The sequence below is a fragment of the Labrus mixtus genome, chromosome 2, assembly GCF_963584025.1.
Source record: "Labrus mixtus chromosome 2, fLabMix1.1, whole genome shotgun sequence".
NCBI lineage: Eukaryota > Metazoa > Chordata > Actinopteri > Labriformes > Labridae > Labrus > Labrus mixtus.
The window spans coordinates 32,926,156-32,945,910 of record NC_083613.1 but is presented as its reverse complement, the minus strand read 5'-3'; the positions used below and the strand labels follow the sequence as shown (position 1 = coordinate 32,945,910).

The 19,755-nt window shown below is 41.9% G+C and overlaps 2 protein-coding genes across 3 annotated transcripts in view; both read right to left on the bottom strand.

Moving 5' to 3' along the window:
- Positions 1-1,907: 1,907 nt before the first annotated feature.
- On the bottom strand, positions 1,908-11,919 carry LOC132992923 (zinc finger protein Gfi-1b-like). Its single transcript, XM_061062513.1, has 6 exons — positions 11,485-11,919; positions 5,722-6,033; positions 4,489-4,703; positions 3,683-3,811; positions 3,416-3,581; positions 1,908-3,071 (listed from the first exon to the last, which is right to left on the bottom strand). The coding sequence occupies exons 2-6, from the start codon at positions 5,984-5,986 to the stop codon at positions 2,884-2,886; spliced, it is 963 nt and encodes a 320-aa protein (XP_060918496.1). The 5' UTR covers positions 5,987-6,033; positions 11,485-11,919; the 3' UTR covers positions 1,908-2,883.
- A 1,543-nt stretch (positions 11,920-13,462) lies between these two features.
- Positions 13,463-19,755, bottom strand: part of evi5l (ecotropic viral integration site 5 like) — a 53,371-nt gene continuing 47,078 nt past the window's right edge. For both annotated transcript variants that reach the window (XM_061062332.1, XM_061062341.1), the window contains one exon: positions 13,463-18,931. In XM_061062332.1, the coding sequence (XP_060918315.1) occupies positions 18,614-18,931 (318 nt within the window). In that variant the 3' untranslated portion in view covers positions 13,463-18,613. The remainder of the gene's footprint in view (positions 18,932-19,755) is intronic.

The following is a 19,755-nucleotide window of genomic DNA, read 5'->3' as shown; positions in this document are numbered from 1 at the left end:
CAAAAAGTTGCACTAGAACACACCGCAAAGACTACAGCCGCCGACCAACCACCACGTACGTTCTGCGCATGCATGAGAGGAAATAACTCTCCATGCCAGCAGGCGGCGCTAGTCTGTAATCGTCATTCCAAAAAAGGGAAACCGGAAGTGGATGAGGAAGAACGAGGAAAACTAAACCGTGATACGAGAAGACAATTTTCTCACCGCTGTCGTTCAACACTCGTATTATAGGTACTTCTAATGGAGAAAAATGTCTGGTAAAAAGTTGAAAATGCCGCTGGCGCTGTCAGCCCTTGGACCTTAAAGGCAGAATGTGATTTTTTGATCCAGCAGATGTCGCCCTTGAGCACCAGCATGAAACCAAAACAACTCGCGCTGCATTGTTGTGTTAGCATGCTAATGCTAGCGATCTTTATTATGCTCGTATCTTCACACTGCATGTAAATTTACCTGAAATGAGCGTGATCTAGAAACACAGTTAAGCAGTGAGTACAGTATGTTATTCTTCTTTTCTCTAGTCCCTCTAGTCTCTGTAGGTTGATGTCCATCCAGACGGAGGAAACCACAAAAAAAGAGGAGCATGGGACAGCAGGGCGCACCTGAGCCAAGCTACAGGGATCTTGGTTGATTTCATCAAAAAGATCCGTAGAAAATATCCAAACTGGAGCAAAGAGTATCAGCTGGAAGGTTTGTTTTACTGAACCATGCAGTGGACTTTCACAAGCACAACCCTCTTCACACAATCAATCTGATCTTACTTTTATTTGATTCTGCAGGAGGGATTGCAGCCTACAACTGCGGGGATGGAAAAGTCGACCCTAAAGATGCGGATAAAAACACGACAGGTGGCGACTACGCCAATGATGTTTTGGCCAGAGCTCAGTGGTACCGAGAAAAATACAATCCTAAGACTTTTTTGGGGTCCTTTTTTTAATAGCAAACTACAAAACAGAATAAAAACCACTGATGATGTTTCTACTAATCTGGCCCAAAGTGAGAAGATGCTGAAAGAAATGTATAAAATAATAATCTTTGTATCCTCCCGTACTTACTTACCCCCCCCCCCCCCCCCCTCCCCCCCCCCCATGAACTGAAACGTGCCGGCCTGCCAAATATCTTTCACTTCACCTGTAGTCATGAATGCATAAAGGCTTTTTAACTTCTGTAACGGAACAGAGTGCTTTGGATATCTTTTTGTGTTTGCCTATTGTTTTGTTTTTTTCATCGTTTCATTCCACCCACAGACTGTAAAGATGAATGTTTGGAGCCTGAGTGACTTCACCCGTCTGTTCCTGCAGGGGGCGCTGGAGGCTCATTGGCAGCAGCCGCCATGTTGGAAATCCTGTTTCAGACTAACTTTCAGTCAACCTAACGACAGGCTGAGAGCTGGAGCTGAGGCGGGTTTTAAGCCTCTTAACAAACCGTTACATCGCGCCCACCTGTCAATCATGTCAGCTACGCGCCTTACTATGGATAACACGTATCATAAAATTCGTATTCATAAAACCAAAACTGAGAATAACTAATCAGACCTAATTGATTTTTTGTGTCAGGCTGTAAACATGTTAATTTATGTTTGTAAAAACTGCATTTTTGGCTGTCATGTGTATGTGGCTTCTGGTGTTCCTGCAGCCAGCCTCTAGTGGACACTCGACAAACTGCAGGATTTTGCACTTCAACATCCCCCCCCCCCCCCCAAAGATCACCTGTTTGCTGCTCAGCTTGTTTGAGGTCCCCCGCATCAGCGCTCCTAATCGATGATGTCTTGTACTCATTTCAAGAAGTTTACAAAGCGCGCAATTGAAAACATGACACGATCACAGATCTGCAGAACACGGACGTGAGGAAACAAAGATGATTTAACAAAGTCACCACTTGAAACAACAAGATCACAAATAATGCAAGGCTTGCAAACAAATATTAAACATTTTATTAAACATGAGATGAATTCACAACCGTTAATAATGTTTCCATTTTTACTCGTGAACTAGAAAAAGCAGATGCAAGAATAGCTGAGTGTGTTTACATGGACTTGAGCCTTATCCCAGCATTGATCATGTTCAGGATGTGATGTTTACATGCACACAGGGACACCTGCTGCAGGATAAATACTCATATCCCTGTTCCTGATTACTGCATCTTATTTATGCAGGCGCCTGTGACGTTTAGTTCTCACAACACAAACCGGCCAGCGGACGATGACCAAGCATCTCGTCCAAGATTTTGTGCGATTTGAAAGGTTGCTGGATCAGAGCCACTTCTCTGGTTCTGATGTTTGGCCACTTCCTTAATGTTTCTTAATTTCTTTCCAACGTGACCTCGAGGACGCCGGTTTCCACTTAACGTTTTGGGAAACCGTCATCCTGCAGCCTGTCCACCATAGACTTGAGTAGGTCAGCACTTTGATGCTTTCTTCCATCTAAACTTCCAGTTATAATTAATTCTGTCATCAGCAAAAGACAAAACTCCAAGTAAGACACTCTCATTGTCGCCGCCATGTTTTTTTTTTTGGCCGCCCTTTTGCAGGAAGTCGGCAGCTGTCAGAAACCGGGGTAAGGCGTATACATGTCACAGTATCCATTTTTCTAACGGAGTTCTCCAGGTAGCAGTCAGGTTTCTCAGATTCGGGATAAGGGCTTATCCTGGTTCCTGAAATCGGGGTGTGGTGCTCAAGGACAAAAACAGGCTACTTATAAAACCTGATTAAAAGCGGGATACTCAAATCCATGTAAACACACTCATTGACTTCCAAAAGATTTTTCAGTAGAGGGATCATTAAATAATAACATTTCAGTATTCAGTCTTAACCCTAACCCTAATCCCCTGCTTTACTCATGAGTGTAAGATGTCTCTGCTGGTGGTGGACTCTGAACCCCGCCGGTGTCACAGCGGGTGGTAACTGCTGCAGTGGTGCTCCTGGTGCTGCCGCAGCTCCACTTTGTGCTGGAAGCCGTAGAGGCAGCAAGGACAGTGGTACGGACGCTCGTCCAGGTGTTTCCGGCTGTGGGTGATGAGGTTGGAGCTCTGGCTGAAGGCCTTCCCGCATATCTGACACACGTGGGGCTTCTCTCCTGGTACGCAAACACAACACAAGTCATTCGCAAACACATCATTGATGTCCAGGTTGCAAGAGGTTTTCCAGAGATTGTTTGCCATTTTACATCATTTCTATTAAGAGTTAGAGAAACATGGTGAAGTTTATTTTGCATAATATGTGACCTTTAAACTATGATGGAGTCGGCGCCCTTTTTCTCAAGACTGCATTTTCAATATGGCGATGACGACATCTGGCTTCAAAATTTCCCTTCAGTAACCAATGGGTGACGTCACTAAGACTACGTCCATGTCTTATTCAGTCCATGGTTGTATGTTGGAGATTGAAATATTTAATAGGTGAATTTAAAGATGAGCTCACCAGTGTGTATGAAGGTGTGTTTCTTCATGTCAGACTTCTGGTGGAAGCTCTTGCCGCAGTACTGGCAGGGGTAAGGTCGTGTGTCTGAGTGTATGAGGAGATGGGTGGAGAGGGTGGAGGAGCGCTTGAACTCTTTTCCACACACTGAACAGCCAAACGTCCTCTCCTGAAACGACAGGCACAGTTTAGGAATCCAGGCGTGATGTACCGTATCGATCATTTTAGTGTATACACAATATGCCCTCATGAAGAGTGATGTGAGCTGACCTTGTTGCCCCTGTACGACGCCGTCTTATTTTCTGTTCTGCCGGACATGATGTGTGCTGGGGTCAGGGATGTTCTGCTTCCATGACACCTGCATATGTGAGTCGTCAGACTTGACAGAGATGAGAATATCTGCAAAGACACAGACAGGAAAAAAACTTGAGGTGTAAAAAAATGTATATTCAGGCTTCAGGAGAGATGAATGTTTGAAACTTTCACCAGAGATTTCTTCAGAATCAGTTAAACATTTTGGACAGTGTGATGGCCCTGTGACCTAAGTGGTCCTGTTTTCTTTTCTGATATGATAGGCTGGTTACACATTAGGCCCAAGCCCTGAGGAAGTGCACCCACCATTTACATCTTTTTTTACATGGTGGCCAAACTTGGTATTGCAGCGTCACATGATGCCATTGGGCCCAAAAATACTTTTTCTTTAAGCTCACATTGGGAATTAAATGTCAGCAAGTTAAATCAGCAGTTTTTTTTTTTGGCACATCAACTTCCTGATAGAAACAATTAAATAATCCTCATGATTTTTTAAAAATAAATCAGTTAAATTAAGTGTAATCTTCCCTGTGTCCCTCTCTATTTGCCGTGGCCTTTGAGCCGGTCATGACACATGGTCAACAACTCTGCATGATTGACATTACGCAGCCTGTTATTTCTTAGTCTCCAAATTTGTATTTTCTATTTTTCCCGTGCACTTGAAGCAGTTTTTTCTAAAGCACCAATAGAACTAAAAGGCTGTGCTGTGTCTCAGTCGGTCTTTGACATACAGATGTTACTAAATGTAATGAGGGAAGACATACTTTGCTGCACAGTGGACAGTCCTGCCTCCTGGTCTCCCTCAGGATGTGTGGGTGCTGAGTCAAGTCTCCCAGTCCCAAAGACACTGTATCTGGATACTCTGAGTCGCCGTGAGTTCTGGAGCATACGTCTGGTTTCACAGGACGAGAATCGACTTTGTCTGTGGTGTTAAAAGTGTTTGAGTAGACCGGACTGCGGAACTCAGCAGATCTACAGTCTGAAGAAAAGACGACAGAGAGGTTAGTAATGCTGCTATTACACCTCTGATACCTTTAGATAGAAAAACTTTCAAACAATTAAGTATCTAAAATAACAATTTACAAAATATGTAAAAGAAAAGGAAAAAAAAACCTGGGGTCTCATTCATAAAACTGGGTAAAACCCATATGTAAAGTGTACGTGTGAGCTCAGGTCACACTCTCAAAACTCCCACGTTTAAACAGAAACAGTGAATGCAACACAAATGAGCCAGCAGATCAACGGTTCCCAGCGATGAATCACAGCAAGCAGAGGTGCTGTTTGTCACCAGGCAAGGCAGGCAACAACAGGCCAGAAGGGGGCCCCCAAGCGCTGACAAACTTTGAACCATGAAAGTGATTAAACATGTACAAAGTTTGCAATGACTTGATAGGAAACCTCCCTATGCGGGCCCCATCTGACAGCACTCGTAAATTTGTAAATTTCCCCACTGTGGGATAAATAAAGGATTATCTTATCTTATCTTATCTCACTCTTGTTGTGCTGCTAAGCATTGCATGGATTAATGCTGTGAAAACCTGTTTGTCAATAACAAGTCGCAGAAGGAAAATTAAGGTTGTTAATGTTTTTTTGTTGGTGTTTGAATATTTAAGATGTAATGGTGATGAATGCTGGTTAGCAGGAGCGACTTGGGGTTAAGTGTCTTTCCCAAGGTCACATCGGACATGTGGCTGCAGGAGCTGGTGATAGAACCCCCGACCATCCAGTTGAGAGACGACCGACTCCACCACAAGGCCAAAGCCGCCATGGTCAGGTTTTTTGTGTAGGAAGCGTCATATGCCACATTCAGGCTCTCTTTTGTTCGTATGCAATGTTTATAAATGAGACCCCTATTCTTTAGTTGTCAGCTTTGAAACCATCTGTCAATCATTTTCTGTTATCACGGAAAAGTTTTGTGTCTCTGTACATTTAAGCAGAACATGTATGTGATAGACGTGCATCCAAATAAACAAAAAGGATAAAAACCTGGTGCTCACCGTAAGATTTGGGACTAAGCAGCTGATGGATCCTACTTCCATTTAGATGTATCACAGCCTGAGGGTCCTGCTGTGATAATGTGATGGGCTCTTTGATGATATTATCCGGTGTTTCGGCTGTGGAGTCCCACAGGGATGCATACCAGGACCCCGTCTTTTTTTCTATAAGTTTAAACGTCCCAGAGGTGGATCCAGGGCTCCGGCTTCTCGCTGCGTGCCGAAGGTGGTGCCACCCTCCTCGCTTCACCAAGAAGGAACGAGGCATCACTCAGGATTGGCGAAGACCAGATATGGACATGAAATCAAGGTCATCTAGAGAATTAAAGGGGACATATTATGAAAAATCCACGTTTACAGCGTTTTTGAACATATATTTGGGTAACCTGAGAGTCTACTGACCCACAACATGTGAAATAAACCCATCCAGTCCTTTGTTTGTGGTCTGCATAAGTCTTACAACACAGAGAAAAATGCTCTGTTTAAAATGTGCTCTCCTTGTGACATCACAAATCCTCTCCCCTCCCCTGGTATCTCCACCCATGGACTCCACCCCCAGCCTAGATAAAAACTTTTGCGCAGGTCCGCCATTTTTATTCTCGCTACAGAGGAGTGATGTCTACTGGGAAAATTAGATTACATTTAAAGAGACACACACACCAAAACGGAGCGTTCTGAGAGAGCTGGTTTATACAGGGTCACAAACCTCCTCTGGTGCTTGATTCATGTTATATTTTGACCAAAGCACAGATGTTTCATTTAGACCACAGGGGGACTGTTTGAAAAGGTGGAGGAGGGGGATAACATGTCCTCTTTAAATAAACATCACAACTCTTAAACACATGTTAAGGATGAAGGAGGTATACTTTATGGCCAAAAGAGGGCAGCAGATCTGCACGTTTAAAAGCTTCATGTTTCCTGCATGCCTGAATGTGTGTGATCACTGCATTGGCACGCACGCAGAATGTGTTTAAATTAAAATACATCTTATTGTGAAGGCTAGTTTGGCGTCAACTGAGTCACATTTCTGGATGCAGATCATTTAAAATTTGTGTTTTTCTTTCTGTTCATTTCTTCACCTCCAATCTTTCCCCGGCATGAGCTGATATGAAGTGAGAAAAAGGATGTACAAAAGTCAAATCGAGGTACCATTTAGTGAATCTAGCGCCCTCTCTCACTGGATAAATAAAGGTTCAATAAATACATTTAAAAAAAGCAGACAGCACCGATGAATAGGGAATGTAATAAATGTTCAGTGTGCACAAATGTCTTGTATGTCCAATCCTCATCTATTCAGTGCATGAATATCAAACACTTATCTGAAACTGAAACCGTTCTTAAAGAGGACTCAGACTTTTAGTCATTTACGACGCTGCTCTTCCTGTTTGAATTTGTGTTATTGTGTGATATCCTGTACTGTTCTGTCTGTTTCTGTATTATTTTATGTGTTTTAAAGGCCCATCTCGGGACGGGCTTTGCAAATTAGCTTAGGCTGTAGTGTGTGGCAACGTGGTTACTCGCTCTGTACTTGTCCCTTTGCAATAAAACGTGAAGTAAAATACAAATGCATGTGTAAATATGAGTCTATGCAGCTGTTTCTGTTGTATTAATTCCAAAAGTCAAGATTCAGCATTAGTGTTTTAAAAATGTTTTACATGCTTTAAGAATCTCTGGTTTTGTGTGTGTGTGTGTGTGTGTGTGTGTGTGTGTGTGTGTGTGTGTGTGTGTGTGTCTGTGAGAGACGTGCTTCTCACACACACACACACACACACACACACACAAGCACAAACAGGCGCTGTGGACGTGCATTAGTGGAGAGATGTCAGAGCGAGAGGGCTGCCCACAGCTTGGGGGCTCGGTGCCTTGCTCAAGGTCACCTCGGCTGTACTCAGGAAACGCTGTGGCACCCCTCCAGCTACCAGATCAACTTGACAGACCAAATGTTTTAACAATTCTCTGAGATACATACACGCAGAAAAATGTCAAAAACAAACAATAAATTTGACATTAACACATAAAGATTTTTTTCAGATATCTCCAAATTCACAGGTTTTACAGACGACTTGAAAAAAAGATTTCCTTCAATTGAAACTCTCAGAACTTGAAATTTGTCTTAGTGTCTGCTAAATTTCTAAAAGGTAACATCTCCCCCTTTATTATTCTTTCTTTTTTTAATGTGTTTTCACACCACCAAAAATCCAAACTTATCAGGAAGCGCTGAAAGCTGGAGGGATTGTGGGGAACAGGAAGTGATTCATCTACATATTTATGATCCTGTCCTGTGTTGGGACAGTTCAGTTCAGGAGAAAAAAAAAACACAAATATTTTTCCACAATTCATTTAGCAGACGCTACGATTTGTCATTTACAGAAGCAGCTACAGCCAGCCGATATTATATACCGTACCCCTCCATCAGGAATAGAGAAGGAAGGAGATACATATTTATACACAATAATATTCATAGCTGCTTTCAAGCAAACCACACGGAGCGGGTGGATTTTAAATCATCATCTGTCATTAACACACAGAAGTGAACAGCTGAAGAAGTTAAAGAAATGGAAAGAATCACAGAGAAGCAGAGAAGATGGATTCACAAGAAACTTAAAGAGTAGAATAAAAACATGTACATAAATTAAGAGCATACTGAAGGACCCCCCTTACCCCCCACCACCACCACCACACACGTCTTCTTGTTTTAAATGTTTGTTGTTCCCGTCGACTCTTTTCTCTGTCCTCCCTTACTTTCTTTTTTTAATTTCTGCACAATAAGACAAAATAAACGCTGAAATTGAAAACATGCAATGTTAAAAAAAAAATCATGCAATAAAGAATTTAAAAATAAGGTATTATGGGGCGTAGATGGCCTAGCGGTTAGGTCGCGCCCCATGTAAGGAGGTTATAGTCCTGCAAGCGGGCAGCACGGGTTCAAGTCCCGCTTGTGGCTTCTTACCCGCTCTCTCTCTTAACTATTTCATACTCGATTCACTGTCCTATCAAATAAAGCCCCCCCCCCCCAAAACAACAACAACAAAAACCAGAAAATATCTAAAAAGGTATTATCTACAAGTTTTACTGCTGAACTCTGATTCTTCAGATTACGAGTCTCTGAAGTCGCTATGGGAACGAGATCTGTTGGCGGTCTTACATTTTGAAGATTCAAAAATAATCTGTTTAGGATTTTTTTTGGTCACGTTTTAACCTCGAACACTAAAGATTACATGGATACATATTTTAAATTTTTCATTGAAACTTTTGATTTTTACACATTTTCGCCTCTTCAAACCTTTGTTTGAAATATCAGATGCATAAAGGAACATTTATTCAAAGAGGTTCTCTTAGTGATCCAGGAGCTGACGGGTAAACGACCTCTTGGCGTTACCTGCTGAATCACTCTTCTTAGGATCTTTTTAATCCAGATGTTAAATCTCTGCTAATTATTCTTTTATGCATCATGTGGATAAAGAGTGTCGGTCTCCTCCACAGGTCCAAACAGTCGACATGTGGATATCACAAATCGCAGCCTTGCTCCCTTTTTTGCAGAAACGGACTCATGACCTCAATTATAAAACTGAGAAAGAAGCTTCTGGACTCTGAAGCATTCACACTTTTTTAATCATTTATTAATGATTATGCCGTTATAGTAAAAGGCCTTTTGAGTATTTCCTTCCTCGTCTTTACAGTTTTCATGCTTGGAGTTTCGGGTTTATGTGTGTTTAATAATTTCCCCTGTTTTCTGAGAACCACTTGTACCAGGGACTAAATCTCTGCCCCTGCTAAATTTCAATGGCATGAAAATAATTCAATTGCAGAACTTCTTTTTGTCCTTTTAAGAGTGGAACTCTTTTTTTTGTTTTTTACATTTTCACTCAGGATTTTGATTTGAGTTATTTTACACAACTTACATGCACTTCCTTTTGTTTAAATTGTGCAATTTTACTTTTTACAAGACATCGTCTGACCACATGAGCCACACGTCGTCCGCCTTTTTTCTGTGAAATTGAAGATTTTTTTTTGCTCACTAACCACTAAGCTGAAAAAACCTTAATGTGAATGTCAAAATAATAATAATAATAATAGTTCTATTTTTAATCTTTGTATTTCTACATTTTACTGATGATATGTATCTCAGAGAAATGTTTGAGTGTTTTATTAATTTATTGCAGAACAGTCGTTACATGTCACTGCTGAAATATGTTCAATCTTAACTCTTGAATTTAATTTAAAAGAAACATCTGCATATCAAACAAGTCGACCGCTTTCCTCTTTTGAGCTCCGTCACGACCGCTCGTACACAAATGTTTCTATGAACTCTAACATTTATAAAGGACGATGTCATCTTGATCTACTTTTTACTGTTGCAGGGTATTGATTCATTTGCGCCGACATCCGTTAACACTCTGACTAACAGGTGATGTAGGAGGATGTGCCGACATGTCAGCGCTGCAGGAAAGTGTTTTTAGAGTTTATATGGAATTGTTACATGTTCTGTAAGATCTCTATTTATGTGTTTAATTATCTTCTACCTGCAGGACCCTCTGGGGACAATAAAGTATATCTTATTTTCAGTATATATTCAAACACCCCCCCCCCCCCCCCCCCCTTGCTCATTGTAATTACAGAAACAATCAAGGTGATTATTTGTATGATTAGATTAATAAGTCCATTTGTGGATCGGAAATCTTGACTTCAGATAAGATAGATCTCACAGGAACTTCCTGTGTCAGGCTGTTTAAAAGTTCCCGCACAAAAGAGCATCAAATCTCAGAGAAATGCAAAACACATAGAGGGGATTATGAAGTACAAGTGGACACATAAAGTGTTGGAGTCAAGACCGCATTAACCGACCCAGAGTGCGCCGAGACCGAGTCAAGACCAAGACATTTAGGGATCAAGACCAAGACCAAGGCAGGGTGAGACAGAGTCAAGACCAAGACCATAAATATCACAGAATAATCATCATCTTGTGTGCAGCAGGCGTGTCACTCACTTAGACCGTAACACATGAAAATCAAACTACAAATGTACTGAAGTTATTTGTTCTTTTGGAAAACTAGCCGATCAGTGGTGGTCTTGACCGGTCTTGATTTAAAATCAGGAGTCTGCCCAGTCTGAGACAGAGACAAGGCTGAGTTGAAAGACTTTCGATTCAGAGACCGAGACCTTCAAAAAGTGTTCTCTAGACTAAGACAGATTTTGAGTACTCCAACACTATACAAAGTGTTTATAAAGTGGATTCTGTTTTAGGCCTTAAAAAAGTTCAAATAGAAGGAGCAGAGTAAACTAAGTTATCACTCTACGTTTCTGAAGCTCCAGGTACGAACACTCTGACGATACATGATAATAAAGAGAAGACATCCGATCGAACACAACACAAAGAATCAAAGTCTGTTAGAGTAGTGGTTCTCAACTGGCGGGTCAGGGCCCAAAAGGCGGGTCATGGAGTTGTATCATTGGGTCGTAATTGTTTGCATGGAATAAAGAAAATGTGTCCAAAAGTGTCTGAATCACTTTTTAAACCTGTTTGTTTTGTTTTGTTTCTTCACTCTGTCTCATGTTTTATAACGTCTGACGTCCAAACTGCATCATTTTACACTAAACAAAATCTGATTGGTCGGAGTTGGTGGAAAGTCCTGTTGAGAATCACTCTTTAAAAGTTTGTTTTTTTTAATTCTGAGGTTAAAATAAAAAAGAAATAAACATGGAGAAAGCAGGAGAATCAGACGTGTGAGGGTAGATCTCTAGAATCAAAAAATAACAAATACTCACCAGATTTAGTTCTTGACGTCTCACTCTGACTATAATATAATAATATAACGCTGATAAAAGTCTAGTGTGGAGTGAGCCGAGACGCTGTGAAGTCAGTTTGTCACATGTGAGGTCAGTGTGCTCTGACGGCGCTCGCAGTGATGAGAGGAGTGACAGACGAGGAAGTGCTTCAGCTTCTGTCACCTCCTGAGCTAACGACCACACTGCTTCCTCCTCCTCACACTCACAAATCTCTCCGGCTCGACTTCTTCTTCTTCTTCTTCTTTAAGATAATAAAAAAACTTCAGTGCAAACTATGAAGATGAAAACAAACTTTGAGGAGGACACGTATTCAAAAAAAAGTCTGCCGTGAGAAGAAGAGGATGGAAGAGCGTGCGGAAAGTTCTGCAGAAAGTGTTGACACGCTGTGTTGACACCGTCGAGTTGCAAAAGAGAGCATGCAGAGGTTCCAGTTCAAAAGAAAAGCCGGCTGATTGCAACAGCTGATTCTCTTTAATATTCTGCAACGAGCAGGAATGAGAAACATCGTCTGTGTTGCTTCTGTTGTCTGATTGGCCAGAAATTGATCACAAAAACAAATCAGAGGAAATTCAACTTTCCGTCGACTAGTTGAAAACTTTAAAATGTGTCCGACAGTGCAAGCTGTGTTGGTTTTATTTCCCCACATTTCTGTTCTGAATGCAGACGTGCTGTTGTCAGGGTTTATTTAAGGTCGAGATTTTCTGCAACATGAAGTCTCACACCGCCTCTGTCTGTCTGCCACTAACCTCAAAGGTGTTAAAATCTAAAAAAAGAAGAAGTCCAGTTAGCAATGAACACCTACTTTAATTTGGTTAGGTTGTTGGGTTAAAAGTGATTCAGAAGCAGATAGTGAGCTGTGAACAGGAAGTCACAGTTTTAGGTGCAAACCTGTGTTATATGTTCCTTAACCTGCTGAGTAGGTGAAGCTTTTTCTACAGCTGTCAGGAATATGAACGTTGCAGAAAACACCAGATATTTCCAGGAGGAGCTGCATACACTCAAACACTTCACCTGGAGTTTCTCCCACTGTAAATGCTGTGACTGCTGCACGATGCATGTTTTGCTTTTAATATCTGGACATTTCAAATCTTCTTTAGAAATAACATTTTGAGTCAAAGAACAGATTAATCATCAATTAAAAAGACAAAATCAGCCCTGCACAATGTGCACCATCAAAGTAATGAGCTATTTATACCAAATGTGTTTTTTGAACATTAAAGATGTTTATTTCTGCTTCTGAAATGGGCGTTTTAATGTTAATGGGGCTTCCTTTCTCAACACTGGTGGTTGCCGCTTGGCATTAGGGATGTAACGAGTCACTCAACTCATGATACGATTCTCTGAAGATTTATTTCACAAAATGAGAGTGTAGACAAATGATTCCTTTAGGGGCTGCTAACACCCGTTTGTCAGTGTGTTTTTTTTTCTCAACAAGGGGAGGTGATTGGAGCTTCTCATTGTGGTGTGGATTAAATGCTGCATCATGTTGATTGCGCTGTTTGTATAGTTCCTTGTCTTCTTGAAATATTTGCACACAGTTTTTGTCTCGTCTGTTATCACCTCTTTTCATTTGCTGTCTTGGGGAAGCCAAAATGCTTCCACACTTCCGATTTAAAAGATGGTGGTGCTTCCTCAATTTCTAAATCTAAATCGCGGTGAACATGAAGAAAAAAGTAACCTCTATATTTAACTCGGGGTTCGTTGTGCATCCTGTTTTACTTTAGTGATGAAGCGGAAGTAGCTGAATGTTTGGCCGCACACAAACTCCCCCTAGTGGACAATAAAGTGCGTCGTATAAGGAAGTCTGCAACAAGTAAACCTGAATGATGACACAGCTAGCTGTAAGTTACAAAGCGCTGATGCATGTATCTCCTGTTCAACATGGACCCCGATGGTACGAGGGCAGGAATCTATGAAATGAACAAACAAGAAATAAAACAACAACACGACAATCAGGCCTTTGCAAAGGTGCAATGTCAAAGTTTATTTTGTATCATTCTCAGGATACAGAACACTGAAACGTATTTCTCCCCCATCGTACTTGTAATTTTAATATAATCTGTACCGTCATTTAATATATTCAATAACAACATCAGTTGAATTGCAAGACAGAAAGAGAGAGAGAGAGAGAGAGAGAGAGAGAGAGAGAGATTCAGAGAGAAGGTGGACAAGGTTTCTGGGTATGAACAGCCGTCACAAACAGCACATACATCGGAGAAATCCAACACCAGACAAACGAAGGTGAACACGTTTGGCTTCTATTCAATGACTGTGAGGAAAGAATCAACCTTCTTCTTTTTTTCTTTTCTTTTTTAGCACTGCGTTGTTTCATTTCCCTTTCGCTTTGAGTCGGGGAACATGTGTGGATGTTTCAGCTCCAGGAGGATGAATCTGGAGCAACACAGTGAGATGGTATTTAAGTCCACATTAGAGTTCACTCCATATGACACGGCCGCGTTTAAATGAAGGGCGGGCTGCCGACCTGTGACACACGAGGTCGTTTTAGCATAGTGTGTAAATCTACCGACTTTTTATGGCACGTTATGATGTTTCTTTATCTTCTCGACTGCTGCTGTGAGCAGGAGAAATACTGACGGTGACTATCAACATAATAATAAGGATGAGCGCTGAGAATCATAACATATCAAAATGTTTCATCACAGCAGACAGTGGTGAGAGCACCGTTACTGAGCAGCAGAGTACGCTTGTGTCATGATGAACACGAGGCACCGATCCGGGTCAAGAAAATTCAAACTCTGAAAATGCGCCCTAAGCTCTGAATTGGGACATGGCTGATGTGTAGAAGATCCTTTGTGGCCTGGGGAAAAGTAGGGCGCATTAGCCAACCACAAAAGACTCCAGGTCTCATTTTTACCAAGTGCAATTAATATTTTAAACAACAATTAGCTATTTGTTGCTCTTTTTGCACTTGAATTGCACACCTCCACTTTGCACTTCAATAACTTGAATTTCCATTCTGGTACGAGCTCTTGACTGATTTTATTGCGCTGATTTTATTTGGTTTTATATTTTGCTGTGTTGTCTGATTTTCCAATTTGTTTTGGTTTCTGTTTTATGGTGATGTTGTCCTTGTGTTTTCTTGTCTTCTGTGTGCTCCTGTTGCAACGCAAATTTCCCCTTGTGGGACAATAAAGAATCTGAATCTGAATCTGAAGGAGCCTTCAAAATGGGACAGCCTTGGTTGTGCAGATGTGATCTGTCCTACCCTTGACAGGATGCAGTCTCTGAATTGGACACATCTGATTTATGAGAGTAACCTCGGATGCGTCTGCAAGCTCATGTTTTATTTGCTCTTTCAACAAACGTCTGGATTCTGGTCGAGCCAATCACAATCATTAACCTAACCGGGGTGCAGTTTTAAAGGTCAAACATGACCGCAGCAGCTTAAGTGGAATGTTTTCAATGTTTTCTTTTTTCCATTTGGTATGAAGTTAGCTACCAAATGATTTCCTGCCAAACCTCTGTTATGTTTTAATCAAAGCCGAGTGAATAAGATAAGGGAATTAGCCGAAACCACTCTTGCAGGTTGCTGCTGCGCCACACGTTTTGCTGCCTCAGTATGCAGAGGCATTTTTGTTCTGTGGCTGTCGATGACCCCACTTTAGAGTCCCAAAATGGGAAAAGAAGGTGGGATGCCAGGCTTGTCCAGAACATGCACCAAAACGTAAACATGTGACAGAGTGAAAACCATATAGATTATCACTGATAGAGAAGAATTCAGTCAGTTTTGACCAGAGCCCGACTGAATATTCGGCCAGCCGATATTTGCGCATCAAGTGACTATCGGTATCGGCTACTTTTATCGCGGATATGCACCGATATAACAATTTTTATGAACCAGTCAAACAGCATTTCATTTGAGTTTCATTGTATCACACTACACTCTATCTATGTAGAGATCCATCCATCCCTACAGATCGAAGATAGATCTAAGAAAAGATATCGGCCGATATATCGATATCAGTATCGGCCCCAGAAACCCTGCATCAGTCGGGCCCTAGTTTTGACCCAAAGTAAACACATTAAAAGACGTTTTCCTCACGGTCAGTGCTGCTGCCAGTTTGCACTCTGTACACACAGAACTAGAAGGAACTCAAGTGACACCAGTCGTACAACACATATTTGTTCTGACACAGCTGCCAGCACTGATTCCTGTGTAGAGATTTCGTTTGTTACACCCATGAACGACCACTAAAAAGCTGTTATTTGCAACATCAGTGTGGGCACACCTACATCCTCTTTAGCACTCTCATGGCCTCTACTGGATGACCCAGTTTCCTTATTTCTTAGAAGGTGGCGATAATTATCCCCAGTACCATTGAAGTTGCACTGCACACAAATAATGGGCAGCATTGTGAAACAGCATTAGTATGATGAATAATGAACAAAAAAACAGAGTCTGGATGATGAATGTTCGAGATCAACGAGGACTCCCTGCTGGGCTGGTTTCAGTAGGCGCTGATCTCACCATGAACCCATTCAAAAGCATCCCTCACTGCTCATTGTTATGTGCAGAGGTCCCTCTTTCTGTGTTGTGCAAAAAGTACATCACCCTGTTTGATCACCTAAACCCACTCTCACCGTCTGCAGAAACTTACAGATACAGCGTCACATCTTTCCCACAGCTCCTCTTACACTGTAAAGTTCATATTTCTCCATTTATTTTAAAACCCTTTTTTTTGTACACACGATATATTAATGTTTGATATGTAAAATATTTTTCCTCTAGTCACGATGGCAGCCGTTTTGTCCTTACAATATGAACATCTCCGTCCACAAAATGTTGTAACTATGAGCACAGGATATGATGCATCCAGATCAACTTGATTACCTGGACTTCTTTTTGTAGATATGACGCACTGATGATGAAAGGAATAGTTTGACATTTTGAGAAGTGCACGCATATATTTGCTTTGATTAGATGACTGATAACAGCGCTCTCATTTCTGTGTTAATTATGAATCTTTACAGCCAGGAGGTGTTTGGCTTAGCTTAGTTTAGCATAAAGACTGGATGCAGGGGGAAACCGTTAGCGTAGCTTTATCCAAAGGCTGAAAGGATTGACCTGAAATCTCACTTACTCACAGATATCCTGTCTGTGTTAAACTGTGTACTGCACTCAGGGTTCACACTCTATACTTTTGCAAAGGAGTCAAAAAGACAGCCTTATTCTCTGAGTGCACTCAAAGGGTTAACTGCACCCTTAACTGCGCTGCAGAGCAAACAGCGTCACTGTGCGCCAGTGCGGTTTTAACAAAAAATGTAAATCAGCCATTATGCATTCATTTGGGGCAAAATGTGCCAATTTTTATGAAAACGTCTCACAAATGATGATGCTAACAGCCGCGCTGTAAGCGTGTAAAAGTTAGCATCTGGTGCGAGTCGGCAGTAACTGCGCCGCAGTATTTTGAAGGGATGTCAGATGCAAACTTTCTAGTTATCAGGACAATAATCCCCCTGCTGTATCATCTGTAAATAAAGTCTGTACATATGACTTTACATTACTTTTATTATTAGAATTCAGATTTAAATCTGGAGCTTCCAGAGGCTCAGCACGGCACTTTGTTCAAATGTGTGGAGATGCTGTGAGTCATTATGAAGGACGGGTACGGGACACTAGAGCTTTGTTACAATGGGCGCAATGGGCACCGCCCCCTCTCAACATCGAGAGAAGAAAGTTTACTTAAACATAAATTAATTAGACATGTCAGCAGCCATTCAAAATGGGTTTCCTCTGTTAGCAGATGTGTTGATCTTTTGATTTGGCCCTCGGCAGGAAAGGGAATAAATGTAGTTCTCAAACTATTCCTTTAACCACAACATTCACATTAATGATGAAGAAACAAATGATTCCCATTATTGCAGAATATTCAGACTCTCCGCTATCAGATCAAGTGAAAGCGCTCAGTTTGTCGGATGTGATCGGTCTGCAACGCCACCGTCTTCTGAGGAATCGATGGCAGAGTTAACAGGAAGTTGCACGCTCACCTCACAAAGATAGAAAAGAGAAAGAAAAAAAAGGAAACAGAAAGGAAGGAATGGAAGGAGTCGTTTGAAAAACCATAGCAGCACATTTTCCCTCTCTGAAACGCTCACAGGCGACTCGTTGGCACAAAGGACGCTGGGTAAAGTTTGGCCTCTGTCGGTACCTCTACGCTTCCTACAGTTTCATATAGATATATAAAAAAATAAAAAAATATCAAAATAAATTACAACATATAAATAAATAAAAACAAAAACAATACGTTTGGCAACACTTAGGTTTCTTTCTTTCTTTTTCTGCGTGTTCTGGTGAATATGTTCCGACGTCACACACACACACACACACACACACACACACACACACACACACACACACACACACACACACACACACACGTACAGATATGTTCAAGTGTTTCATGTTTCATGTATGGCGGCCATCTTGTCATCTCCCTACAGTTGGAATGGGTACATTTTCACCTTTTTTTAAATTGTATTTTAAACACTCGGTCTACTGAGAGGTAAATCGATGGCTGATGGAAGTTTGAGTCTTTCCAATGAGAAGTTTAAAAGGGGGAAAAGAGGGGAATACAGATGTTTGTTTTTAACCCCTGAACCAATCAGGGAGGAGAGTTTGATACAGGAAGACGGACTGTACAGTGAGTCAGGTGTCTGTTATTCAGTTTGTAAGGAGAGGGGGAGAGTTTTTTTATCGTCTGTCTACTCGTGTTCATCTCCTCGTCATGGTCACAGATTCAGGTCCGGTTGGATGTTTTTGGGGGGGCAGGTCCAGTCCTGTTTCTGTTTGTCATGTTTTGTGTTTGGATGGATATGTTTTTTTGGGAACGAGGAGAGAGGTATTACATTACCTCTTCGTCAGGGGACACAGTGTGGGGGAGACAGTGACATGAGTGGAGAGGACGGGGTGTGATGATCAGAAGAGGTCCAACCAGGTCTGCCTCAAGTTACAGGTAAACACTGGAAAAGCCTAGGAGGAGGAGGACTGGTTTGGATGGTACAGTCCCAGTCTAAGGTCCCTGCAGAGCTCCAGCGTCTCTATTTTCTCAAAGAAATCCAATGAAACCTTCACGCCTCCTCCCCGGCCTCAGTTCTCCAGCCCCTCCGCACACACCATGCTGCCGTACAGCTGCTGAGGGTCCGGGTGTATCCTCACCTGCTCCTCCGCCTCGCTGTCCGTGCTCCCCTCGCTGTCCAGGCGGGGAGACGGGTGACAGGGGCCGGACAGGGAGGGGTAAAGGGCGTTGGCGGGCAGCGGGCTGTGGAGCAGGTCCTCGTCCGAGCTCAGGTAGTCGCCCTCCGCGGAGGCGGGGCTGGCCAGGCAGAGATCCTGGTAGTTGGTGCTTCCTCCTACACCGCCGACCCTGGAGCTGGGGGTCGCCTTCTGCCCTCGCATCAGCCGGATCTGAACACAGAGGACACAGATTTAAGTCTGGCATACAGGGAGGTCTGTTCTATATCTCTACAGTAATCAGGGAATACAATAAATCTTAACAATCTCATTATTATAAGATTTATTTTTGTGCCTTTATTGGAGATAGGACAGTTGATCGAGTCAGAAATCAGGGGAGAGAGAGAGAGAGAGAGAGAGAGAGAGAGAGAGAGAGAGAGAGAGAGAGAGAGAGTGGGTTTTAATTTGATGCATTATGCGGATGTTCTTGTTTGATCTCAATTTGTTTTAATTCAAAAACTATCAGACGATCGATGCATGTTTTTTGTGATTTAAATAAAGTGCTGGATAACGTGCGTCGAGTAACGGAAAGCTCAAATGCAGAATGTTGAACCGGGTCCTTAAAGGCTTTATATGTCACACTTAAATATAATATAAATCAAGTATATCCTCTGAAAATAACTCTGTGAGTCATGACTGTCTACAATGGGTGTAACACCCGAGTCCCACTGTCTGTGATGTTTTCAGAGTTCTATCTTCACTTTGTTTACATCGCCCGGACGGCCGGCTGACTCCTCCCCTCGTGTATAAAAGTTGTTTAATTGAGGGACTAGAGAAAAGAAGAATAACATACTGTACTCACTGCTTAACTGTGTTTCTAGATCACGCTCATTTCAGGTAAATTTACAAGCAGTGTGAAGATACGAGCATAATAAAGATCACTATCATTAGCATGCTAACACAACAATGCAGCGTGAGTTGTTTTGGTTTCATGCTGGTGCTCAAGGGCGACATCTGACATCTGACAAAAAATCGCATATAAAGCCTTTAGTAGAACC